At 40.4% G+C, this 13,291-nt stretch overlaps 1 protein-coding gene across 6 annotated transcripts in view; it reads right to left on the reverse strand.

The window, feature by feature from the left end:
- Positions 1 to 13,291, reverse strand: part of neo1b (neogenin 1b) — a 329,393-nt gene that overhangs the window by 52,330 nt on the left and 263,772 nt on the right. For all 6 annotated transcript variants that reach the window (XM_060914523.1, XM_060914522.1, XM_060914525.1 and 3 more), the window contains exons 6-7: positions 4,278 to 4,432; positions 3,812 to 3,932 (exon numbers count right to left, since the gene is read on the reverse strand). In XM_060914523.1, the coding sequence (XP_060770506.1) occupies positions 3,812 to 3,932; positions 4,278 to 4,432 (276 nt within the window). The remainder of the gene's footprint in view (positions 1 to 3,811; positions 3,933 to 4,277; positions 4,433 to 13,291) is intronic.

Consider the following 13,291-nt stretch of genomic DNA (forward strand, 5'->3'; position numbering starts at 1 on the left):
ATGGTCCTGTCTCGGTTGGTATGGGTCTTGATCTTGTCTTGGCATTGGTTGGTATGGGTCTTGGTCTTTTTGTTTTGACATTAGTTGATATGGATCTTGGTCTTGTCTTAATATTGGGTTTTGTCTTGGTTGTACATTGGAGAAAACTTTTAGGACCCAACGTCTTCCCTGAGACACTTGACTATGAAAAGCTATTCCACTACAAAAGAGAAGCGACAGCCCAGGTTCCTCCTATAATCTTTTTCATGCAGCTAGTGAAGGGTTTGATCTTGTTCATTTTGCTAAAAATGTTGCAGGTGATAAAAGACAGCTCTCTGTATAGGGCAATTAATAACTCTCCAGCCTGCTTGCCGTGTGTCAGAGCAGTACACCCAGTGAATACAAACTGTACAATCACTTTCAGAACTGGATTTCAAGCCCCACAAAGATTAGAATGTGTGTATGTGCACGCCCTCTACCTATACGTACTCCCTCTATATCACTCCCAAATGGACCAGCGATTAGATGGATCAGTAACACTAAAACACTTACGCAAATACTGTAAACAATTAAAAGATTCTATTAGGCATTAAAACCTTGTACAGCATCGAAATGCAGATTTACACTCGGTGCTATTCACTCTCACCGACAGGAATATAAGAGGTGCTAATATATAGCTCAGTAGTGTAAATGAGACGCAACACATAGTGCTAATTAATGAGGACATTTTAATTGGAGATTGAGTAGTAGAGCTGCTCAGGGCTACATGCTACGTCTGCCTGGAGACTCCCAGTGTAACAGCTAGAAACACACAAGCAGCATGTAGCAGCCTTCACACACACATACACACACACACACACACACAACAATCAATGCAGTGCTACTCACACCTCCCATGTGCTATATGAGTGTGAGAACATGTGCTTGTGCTGTGACTGCAAAAGATGCATGTAACAGACTGTGCCTGTGTTGAGTGACGAGAACAAGGAGAGAGTAGGAAAGAGCAAGCGGGAGCGAGCACGAGCGTGTCAGAAAACGGGAGCGAAAAGAAAGCGCGGCAGGAGTGTGCACGTGTGTGGTGATGACCGTCTCTCGTGTGATCTTCAATGCATGAAAAAGGGAGCGTGGATCTGCATGCAAATTTGCCTGTGTCATATCTTGCCGCCATGAGCACAGGAAACTGCAAACAGCAATAAGACTCCAGGACTATTATCAAAACCCCTCCACACACACACACGTAAACTGGCAGTAATTCTGAAATTTCTGTCTATCCTTCACCTCACTCCCCTCCCCTCAAAGACCTATTACTAAAGTCAAATGTATTTTGGCCCTTACAGCAGTTTAGCTCACTTGTTTCGATGCAATTAGATTCACAAAGCATTTGCACACGCAGGCAACCATTAGATAAAACATTTACTCTCCTCTTATTCACTGTACCAGATTTTGTATCATGTGACCCAATATCAAGTTTGATTCTACCGAAGAAAATGGCTGAACAACTCTTTCTGTGATGTTAAAAATTAAGTGAAATTAATAACTCATCAGGTTTGTGGTGCAACCAGAGTCTGAGTGTGAGCCAGGAACATACTCTGGATGAGACACCAGTCCATCGCATAACATTATGTACACACACATGCGCACCCATTCATACCTAGAGATAATTTTCAGCTGCTAATCCACCTTCGTGCATGTTTTTTTTTTGAGAGATGGGAGGAAACCAGAGAACCCTGAGCAAACCCAGGTGGAGCTGCACAGAACTGAATATGAATGTGTGTTGCGAGTCATGCGCTCACTGTCTCATCAATGGTGTAATTATTAACCAGCCATTAATATTTCTTTGTTAATGCTAAACTTTGGGAGGACAAACTGAACTCATGGCACCTGAACACGACTCAGGTGTTCTATTAATACCAATGATTTTTGCTTAGGATATATAAACATGTTACTATGTTGGCAGTTCAGTAATTGGCAAACATCCATCTAGCCATTATCCATAACCGCTTATCCTGTGCAGGGTCGCAGGTGAGCTGGAGCCTATCCCAGCTGACTATGGGCGAGAGGCGGGGTACACCCTGGACAAGTCGCCAGGTCATCACAGAGCTGACACATGGAGACAAACAACCATTCACACTCACATTCACACCTACGGTCAATTCAGAGCCACCGATTAGCCTAACCTGCATGTCTTTGGACTGCGGGGGAAACCGGAGCACCCGAAGGAAACCCACACAAACAACATGCAAACTCTGCACAGAAAGGCTCCCATCAGCCACTGGGCTCAAACCCAGAACCTTCTTGCTGTGAGGCGACAGTGCTAACCATTACACCACCATGCTGCCCTAATTTGCAAACATCCACTAGGAAAATGAAACTACTACTGTTTCTGACAGGAATGGAGCAAATGAAATAAAGCAAAGAATTTAATAAATATACACTATATATCCAAATATTTGTGGTCACCTGACTATCACATCCATATGTGGCTCTTCCCCAAACTGCTGCCACAAAATTGGAAGTACACAATTATACAGGATGTCTTTGTATACTGTAATATTACAGTTTCCCTTCGCTGAAACTAAGAGGCCTAAACTTGTTCCAGCATGACAATGCCCCTGCGCACAAAGCGAGAGCCAAGAAGACATGGTTTACAAAGGTTGGTGTGAAAGAACTCTAGTGTCCTGAACAGAGCCTTGACCTCAATCCTACTGAATACCTTTTCAGGATTCTCCAGCAAATCTGAAGTAGCTGGCTAAAAAAAAAAAAGCTGTAGGTGGATACTGAATTTGCGGTGGCAAATTCTGAAATGTATACGACTTCTGGTGGCTTTTGGTGCATTCTCAGCTAATAAATTACTAAACATTTCCCTGTAAAATACTTGCAAAATATTTATGAAATTTCCCTCCAGATGTGTGTGTGTGTGTGTGTGTGCTTGGCTTTCTTGGTTCCCCTCTGTCGTCCGCTGCCTGGCTCTGTAACAGAACTACATGGTGAGCTTATTTGGTGCATGTGTAATGTCCTTGATGTGCTTCTGGTGTGGTATTGTGTATTGTATAGTTTTAATTTCAGCATAAATATTTGCACACAATTAGTTATTTGCACTTGCACTTTATAAGTATGAAGCCTCAGCTAAGGGACCAGATATCTCTTTGGGAACTTAGTCATTCTGGGTAGCTTCTAGATATGAAAATATTAATTACGATTTATATGTCTAAACCTGGGGGCGGCATGGTGGTGTAGTGGTTAGCACTGTTACCTCACAGCAAGAAGGTCCTGGGTTCTAGCCCAAACGGTAAAGACGCAGTTGGTGGTTGTTGCAGACGACTTCACCCGGTTTTCACAAAATGCCACCGAAGAAGAAACTAAAACCTTCCGTGGGCCAAATAAATGTAAAATGTATGTTTTCTGCAGGTTTGTACATCCATCCATTATCTGTAGCCACTTATCCTGTCCTACAGGGTTGCAGGCAAGCTGGAGCCTATCCCAGCTAACTATAGGGTACACCCTGGACAAGTCACCAGGTCATCGCAGGGCCGACACAGACAACCATTCACACTCACACTCACACCTACGGTCAATTTAGAGCCACCAGTTAGCCTAACCTGCATGTCTTTGGACTGTGGGGGAACCGGAGCACCCGGAGGAAACCCGCGCAGACACGGGGAGAGCATGCAAACTCCACACAGGAAGGCCCATCGGCCGCTGGGCTCGAACCCAGGACCTTCTTGCTGTGAGGCAACAGCGCTAACCACTACAACACCGTGCTGCCCCCACATGACTTTAGTCAACAGCAAATGCCCTAATCAGCCTGAGTGTGAGTGCAGGCCTTACTTACCAAGGTCCAGGATAATGAGCTGGGCACTGGCCTGGGTGTTGCCGACCTCATTCTCAGCAACACACTGATAAAAACCCTCGTCAGACTTCACCAATCCTAGCACCTGCAAATCATGCTGGTTCTAGCGGAGACAGAAACACATAACATCATATGAGCAAATGAGAAACAGGAAACTGGCTTTCTGAGAGGAATTTGCATGTCAAAGTCAAGGTCATGCAGCTGATAATTACACACACAAAAAATGCAGGTGTTATGAAAAGGACAGCCTCAGACACAATTTGCAGTAAATATTCAGACAGCAGCATGGGCTAATACATATTGGGGAAAATGGAAAACACCATATGACAGAACCCAGTTCAGCTTTTCTGCACAAAAAAGGGCAACTGCTGACAGTCATCAGTACAGAAAGCAGGACTCCAGAGATGGACTTAGTTTTAGTATCGGGAGACTTTTTTTTCCCACATACCACAATTTTAAAGTAGTCACTGGGGATGACTGCATCTCCGTTCTTCACCCATTTCACCGTGGGGGCTGGGGAACCCACGACATCGCACTCAAAGATGATATCCATGGCCTCGTGAGCGTACATGTTCGATGGTTTCTTTAGGAACCGAGGGGGAACTGGAAGATGGAGGGCAAAGAAGGGGAGAAAAATGAATTGTGTCTTGCAAAAGTATTCATCCCCCTTGGTGTTTGCCCTGTTTTGTTGCATTACAAGCTGGAATTAAAATGGATTTTTGGAGGGTTAGCACCATTTGATTTACACAACATGCCTACCACTTTAAAGGTGCAAGTTGTTGTTTTATTGTGACACAAAAAATAATTAAGATGAAAAAACAGAAATCTGGAGTGTGCATAAGTATTCACCCCCTTTCGTATGAAACCCCTAAATAAGAGCTGGTCCAACCAATTCACTTCACAAGTCCCATAATTAGTTGATTAAGATCCACCTGTGTGCAATCAAAGTGTCACATGACCTGTCACATGATGTCTGTAGAATTCAACCTGTTCTGGAAGGACCCTGACTCTGCAACACTACTAAGCAAGCAACATGAAAACCAAGGAGCCTCCAAACAGGTCAGAGACAAAGTTGTGGAGAAGTATAGCTCAGGGTTGGGTCATAAAACATATCCCCAACTTTGAATATCCCAGGGAGCGCCATTAAATCCATTATAGCAAAATGGAAAGAATATGTCACCACTACAAACCTGACAAGAGAAGGCCGCCCACCAAAACTCACAGACCAGGCAAGGAGGGCATTAATCAGAGATGCAACAAAGACACCAAAGATAACACTGAGGGAGCTGCAAAGATCCACAGCGGAGATGGGAGTATCTGTCCATAGGGCCACTTTAAGCTGTACACTCCACAGAGCCGGGCTTTATGGAAGAGTGGCCAGAAAAAAGCCATTGCTTAAGAAAATACATTTGGAGTTTGCCCAACAGCATGTGGCAGACTCCCCAAACACATGGAAAAAGATTCTCTGGTCAAATGGGACTAAAATTGATCTTTTTGTCCATCCTGGGAAACGCCATGTGTGGTGCAAACCCAACACCCTGAGAACACCATTCCTACAGTGAAGCATGGTGGTGGCAGCATCATGCTGTGGGGATGATTTTCATCTGCAGGGACAGGAAAGCTGGTCAGGACTGAAGGAAAGCTGGATGGCACTAAATACAGGGCAATTCTGGAGGAAAACCTGTTTGAGTCAGTTAGAGGTTTGAGACTGGGACAAAGGTTCACGTTCCAGCAGGACAATGACCCAAAACATACTGCTAATTTTTCATCTGCAGGGACAGGAAAGCTGGTCAGGACTGAAGGAAAGATGGAAGGTTCATGTTCCAGCAGGACAATGACTCTAAACATACTGTTAAAGCTATAATGGAGTGGTTTAAAGGAAAACGTCTTGGAATGGCCTAATCAAAGCTCAGACCTCAATGCAACTGAGAATCTGTGGCATAAATTGAAGATTGCTGTACACCAACGCAACCCATCTAACTTGAAGGAGTTGGAGCAGTTTTGCCGTGAGGAATGGGCAAAAATCCCAGTGGCTAGATGTGCTAAGCTAATAGGGACATACCCCAAGAGACTTGCAGCTGTAATTGCAGCAAAAGGTGACTCTACAAAGTATTGACTTTGGGGAGTGAATACCTATACACACTCCAGATTTCAGATTTTTCATGTTAATTATTGTTTGTGTCACAATAAAACAACAATTTTCACCTTTAAAGTGGTAGGCATGTTGTGTAAATCAAATGGTGCTAACCCCCCCCCCCCCAAAAAATCCATTTTAATTCCAGCTTTTAATGCGTCAAAACAGGACAAACACCAAGGGGGATGAAAACTTTTGCAAGACACTGTAAATCAATACAATTAAACAGGAGGTGATAGCAAGGTACAGTTAATTGCTTTATTCAACATTTGTAAGCAAAAAGGCATTTTAGTGCAAATGATTAAGTCTATTTGTTATGTTAGCTAGAAAGTAAAAAAAACAAAAAATGAAGCAAAGCATCAACATCTTTTGAACTCAAAGACAGTAAAATTAATTTAACAAAAACAATGGGTTTGAACTGGATCCTCTCCTGCAGCAGTGTGACTCTGGATCTCTGCAGATTTGTCCTGAACTTTATCCCTTTGCCTCATAGTTTGTGAAATATATGAATATTTGCACTCCGATGCCTTGAAGGGACTGCCAATGTGCAGAAGACATGACACAGTGTGATATGTATTTGTTCATCGAGGAGCTGGAAGGAGGCGAGGTGATGTCAATGTTTAGGTCTGTTTCACTGCAGAAGCTGCTCCTCTGAAAGCAGTGTTAAGTCTTGGCTCAAGATCATTCATGTCTAGCAGCAGATTTTAAAACCCATATTAACCAGATCTAAGGGTATTTAATTCTCCCTCTGATCTGGCAAATTAGTCTCTTTAAAGGAAAACCCATTCATATGAATGATGGTTTGGAAATCGCCTCTGACCTCATTTTATGCAGACCATAAATGTTAATAACATCCTAAGATTAGTGCACAGAGAAACATTTTAAACTAGTGTGAGAGAGGAACAAAAAGATTTACTTGCTCACATTAAGTCGAGCTAAAAATACTGAACGTTTTCCAATAAATAATACATTTACATTTGCATCCGTAATACTTCAGCATATGAGCCGCGTCTGGAACATAATGTTCGCAAATATGCTGTTGAAAACAAATAATACAGTACAATGCTCATGAAAGCAAAGTTTGACTCTGATACACTGTTGTTAATGGAAGAATCAGAGATCTGGATGCTGGCTTCAAATTTCTAAATAATTAAGAGCTCCTAAATTATTTCTATAATAATGAAAACATTATTGCAATTATGGCCTCTGTGCTATGCTTATAGTGCATGGCTGTATTTAGTTGTTTTAATTTACAAGAAAACTCACTGCAACAAAATGAAATTTAATTTAACATCCTATGAGCACATCCGAGGTTCCGAGGAATCCAGAGAGAACACTGATTGTGTAATGCAGTGTGTGTTTCTCTCAATTAAGTAATATAATCACATGGTTAATGAAAAATAATATTTTTTTCCCCATCACCACAAACAGTGAGCTTGGGCAGGGCTTTTTGGGATTGAGGCAGAAAACAAAAGCTTTTCACTCAGCACTCAAATCACATCTGCTGTCTCTCCTGGGCACTTAGCTTCCGCAGCACAGAGACAAACAGAGCCACCTGTACGTCAGGCGTTATAATGGAAAGACTAAAATAATCCCTCGGAAATATAAAAGCGCAGGAAAATATCAGCAGACACAAGTCCGGGGAGACCTACATCCTATTTTTGAAGGTGTCAGCAATAGAGGTCGCAGAAAAGGTGAAAAAACATCCACACCTACAGTCAGGGAGGTGACGGATGAACTACAACGAGCAACGCACGCACGCACACACACACACACACACACACACACACACACACACACACACACACACACCCCTACAGTCAGGGAGGTGACGGATGAGCTCCAACGGGCAACACACACACACACACACACACACAATGAAAGTCAATTTCTCCTCCATGCTTTTTCATTTCTAACTCAGTCATATAAAACCTGTTGCCATTTGTATTGCCTTCAAAGGGAAACATAAAGAAATGGGTGAATCACAATTTGTACTTAATAAACTTTTATATTTCGGAGTCCTGCAATTAAACTTTTATTGTATAAGCAGGTCAGCATTCAAACATGAGAGACACAGATCAAAGTGACAGTCGCTCCAAATCAAACGGACCAAAACCCCCTCGTATACTGTCTCCAGCACTTTAATCTCCATAGCGTATAATCACACCATTTTACATTTCCTGAGAACGGAAAATGTGCTTCTATTAATATCAGCACAGTGTGTATGAAACATGATGTGCATGCTTTTAAATCCACTCGTCCACTCAAAAGGGAAAATAACACAAATGGAATAGTTCTCAACATATTCAAAAATCTTATCTGGTAAAATCTTTAATCCTGGGTTTAAAAATGTAAATAAAAATACTTAAATACTAGGCATATAATGATTCATGATTCGATTCGAAAAAATATTAAAAAAAGAAATTTTTATAACAAAAAAAGAAACATTTATTTTACTATTCTTTATCAACTTAAATATTCCTTTTGTTAAATAAAAAAAAATATTCCTTTTGCTTCATTTTTCCTAATAACTAACAGTATTTACAGCCCTGTGATGACCTGGTGACTTGTCCAGGGTGTACCCCGCCTTCTGCCCATAGTCAGCTGGGATAGGCTCCAGCTTGCCTGCGACCCTGTAGAACAGGATAAAGCGCCTAGAGATAATGAGATGAGATGAGACTAACAGTATTTACCCACATTTGTAAAGGTTGGAGTCAAATACAGTGGTGCTTGAAAGTTTGTAGACCCTTTAGAATTTTCTATATTTCTGCATAAATATGACCTAAAACATCATCAGATTTTCACACAAGTTCTAAAAGTAGATAAAGAGAACCCAGTTAAACAAATGAGACAAAAATATTATACTTGGTCATTTATTCATTGAGGATTTATCTGTGAGTGGCAAAAGTATGTGAACCTTTGCTTTCAGTATCTGGTGTGATCCCCTTGTGCAGCAATAACTGCAACTAAACGTTTCCGGTAACTGTTGATCAGTCCTGCACACCGGCTTGGAGGAATTTTAGCCCATTCCTCCGAACAGAACAGCTTCAACTCTGGGATGTTGGTGGGTTTCATCACATGAACTGCTCGCTTCAGGTCCTTCCACAACATTTCGATTGGATTAAGGTCAGGACTTTGACTTGGCCATTCCAAAACATTAACTTTATTCTTCTTTAACCATTCTTTGGTAGAATGACTAGTGTGCTTAGGATCGTTGTCTTGCTGCATGACCCACCTTCTCTTGGGATTCAGTTCATGGACAGATGTCCTGGCATTTTCCTTTAGAATTCACTGGTATAATTCAGAATTCATTGTTCCATCAATGATGGCAAGCCGTCCTGACCCAGATGCAGCAAAACAGGCCCAAACCATGATACTACCACCACCATGTTTCACAGATGGGATAAGGTTCTTATGCCGGAATGCAGTGTTTTCCTTTCTCCAAACATAACGCTTCTCATTTAAACCAAAAAGTTCTAATTTGGTCTCATCCGTCCACAAAACATTTTTCCAATAGCCTTCTGGCTTGTCCACGTGACCTTTGGCAAACTGCAGATAAGCAGCAATGTTCTTTTTGGAGAGCAGTGGATTTCTCCTTGCAACCCTGCCATGCACACCATTGTTGTTCAGTTCTCCTGGTGGCGGACTCATGAACATTAACATTAGCCAATATGAGAGAGGCCTTCAGTTGCTTAGAAGTTACCCTGGGGTCCTTTCTGACCTCGTTGACTATTACACGCCTTGCTCTTGGAGTGATCTTTGTTGGCCGACCACTCCTGGGGAGGGTAACAATGGTCTTGAATTTCCTCCATTTGTACACAATCTGTCTGACTGTGGATTGGTGGAGTCCAAACTCTTTAGAGATGGTTTTGTAACCTTTTCCAGCCTGATGAGCATCAACAACGCTTTTTCTGAGGTCCTCAGAAATCTCCTTTGTTCGTGCCATGATACGCTTCCACAAACATGTGTTGTGAAGATCAGACTTTGATAGATCCCTGTTCTTTAAATAAAACAGGGTGCCCACTCACACCTGATTGTCATCCCACTGATTAAAAACACCTGACTCTAATTTCACCTTCAATTTAACTGCTAATCCTAGAGGTTCTCATACTTTTGCCACTCACAGGTGTGTAATATTGGATCATTTTCCTCAATAAATAAATGAGCAAGTATAATATTTTTGTCTCATTTGTTTAACTGGGTTCCCTTTACCTACTTTTAGGACTTGCATGAAAATCTGATGTTGTTTTAGGTCATATTTATGTGGAAATATAGAAAATTCTAAAGGGTTCACAAACTTTCAAGCACCACTGTATAATAACTAAAATATTCCATTTATTAAAAATGAAAAAGTTAATAACAAATAGGCCTTTTCTTAATAAACTTTTATGAACATTTATACTACCTCCAATTTCTTGTTAAATCCATTTTAACATGCAATCAATCACAGTCAATCACGCAACCCATTTTAGATGTGGGGTTTTTTGGGGGGCATTTTAGCAGCATTTGCACTGTGTTACTTCCGCCTCAGGTGAAGTCACATGCATTCTCACTATTGTATGTTATTGTGCCCCCTGCTGTCTAAACAACAGAATCACAGCTATGAAAAACTAAGCTTACACAGCCTTATAATAATCATGATTCAACTTTTTTCATTGATTTGAATCATCATAAATTTGTATTACGAGTTATTGTCAAATGATATATTATTATATTCTATTAAAGGCTGTGGTTAGTAGACAGGAAGCACAAACAATTATTCTTATATCCAAGATGGAGGAAGAAACACATTATAAACAGATATTCAAGTTCAATTATAAACAGTAAGAGAATAGATAAAAGCTAAAATAGAATAAGACAGACAAAATACAAGAATAAAAGTTACAGTGCAGAGTGAGGAATTCATCAAAAGCCTCACATTTGATTTAATAAAAGGCAACGGCAAAGAAGATTCAGCCTTGATTTAAAAGAACTGAAAGATGCAGCATATACAAAGTCCTTTGTATTTATTAATATGGGAAATACGCTCAGTATAATATGTATTTATCACAAAAATACATGCATGTATTTATTATTTTGAAAACCCACCAGCCGACTGATCTGGCACGTTTTAATTGTGCGACAGTAATGACGTAAACAATGGTGCGGCGGAGTAGTGTCTAAAAGTGTTTTTTCATTTTACCAGTGAGCTCACTATATAGTCCTCTATATAGTAATTCCCTATATAGTGAGTAGGGAGTAATGAACGAGTGAGTGATTTCAGACACAGCCTATGTGTGTCATATCCACACGCATAGGCACTCAGAGCATGCAACACACACTGCAGATTGTAACTCGCATGTAGCGCTGTGCTCAAGCTCATTAGAGCTAATTATCATGCACCTGTTCTTGATTAGAGCGCAATCACAGCGTGCGCTCATAAGGACTCTCAGAACACACAGACTTTGCGAAGTGTACCTTGTGTTTCACACTACCAAGCATTTGTTTAGTACGTTGCTCTCCTGGTTTTGACCCATGTTTGTGTTTTGGATTTTGCCTTTGATGTTGCTGCTTATACTCTGTTTGTGCCTCACCTGACTTCTGCTTGTTTTATGACCACGATTTTGCATTATGTTTTGGATCTGTTTGCCAGCATGCTTTTAAAATAAATCTTCCTGCACTTACATCCATCTACTGCCTTTACATGACAACGTGATACTATGTGACACACCTTTACGTTGGTGAGGTAATAACCAGACAGCATGACTGCAAACTGGACATACAGTATGTAATGACTAATGATAGCCATCAAAGCAAAAAATACTGTATCAAGAGAAGGAAGTACACACTCTTCCTATAATAAAGAAAACTTGATCAAACATCTTAAACTATAAAACTCATCTACGTTCAGATCATTGCTAGCAGCACAATTCAGGAACCAGTGCTGCAGCACACACAGGCCAGGTGAGAAAAAATGTCTAGACAACACAAACTGAAAATAATAGCTCTTTCCAAACATGTTGTTCTTGACAATCGGCCACTATTGGTCACTGACAACTAGGGAATTTCATGTAGTGAAAACAAAAGCTTACTATATTTACAGCTGTACACAAGTGCTTTTCCCAAGTGAAAAACCCACTCTTCTCCACTGCAACCCGAGTCGATCCAAGCTAACTGATGTATCTTGCTAATGCATTTGATTTAAAATCAACTCCTTAAATTATAAAGAATAAGCCTGAAAGCATGAACACTGTGCACTTCTTATGGCCACTATGTTCTGTGAAGCCCCAGACTGATTAATATCAAGTAGTTTACTCATTTCAGGGTCATGGCCTGTAGCCAAAAACTCTTATTCTCCCAGAAAAAAAATGGTGCAGATGCATCCCTAATATTAGGTGTAAAAATGTATAATGGTATGAAATATGGACAATGTTAATAAGCTAATATGCAGACATATGCATTATGTTAAAGCTATAAAGCACTTTATTCCATCCACATTCACTAGATATGAGCAATGGCGCGCTCTGATTGGCTACTCTACTACTAGGCTATCAGCTCATATACCGTGAGTAGAGAAAAACAAAATGGCAGAGTGCTTTGCTGAACCAACCAAGGATGAAATAAAAACTCTACTCGAAAACAACCCCCCCCAAAATACAAAAAAAGCAACAAAACATGGAATAAAAGTATTTGATGGTAAGAACGTATCTTTTTTTTATTTTTCAAGAATTATTATTATCGCATTTTTCACAAATTGCTCCTGTCATTTCGCCAGTTTGTTTACATTCTTCATCTTTAAGCATTAAAATTTGTTGAAATTTTTTAGACTGGTTCAAAAGCTCAAAGAAGTTTGAAAATTACATCGCGGAAATGTCCAAGGAAGAATTAAATAAATGTCTAAAGCTAGTCTAGACCTTGGCACGACAGCACTTCCTACAAAAAACCCCAAAAACCTAAAGTCAATTTGTGCAGCCATCGATAGGTTTTTAAGAAGTCCTCCAAAGCAGAAATGATTTTGTCAGATGTTTTCTATAAAATTTTTTATTTATCGAATTTCTAAAAAATAAAAATGTTGTTTCTCAAAATCCAGTGAATGCGGATATAATAAAACATTTATTCCACTCAATCTCATCATACATGGATTATAGCTGAATTGGCACTATGCGCCTCGTAGGCTATCAGCTCACGTACGGTATGACTCAATTTTGTGGAATAATTGTTAAATATAGCACTAAAAATGAAGACGATGCATACTTAGACCATGTTTGAGACTATTCAAGAAACAAAATCAATATCCCATGAGGTTTAATGGAGCATTCTATACCACACTAACACCCAGATATGTACTG

Source organism: Neoarius graeffei, chromosome 2 (assembly GCF_027579695.1).
Source record: "Neoarius graeffei isolate fNeoGra1 chromosome 2, fNeoGra1.pri, whole genome shotgun sequence".
NCBI lineage: Eukaryota > Metazoa > Chordata > Actinopteri > Siluriformes > Ariidae > Neoarius > Neoarius graeffei.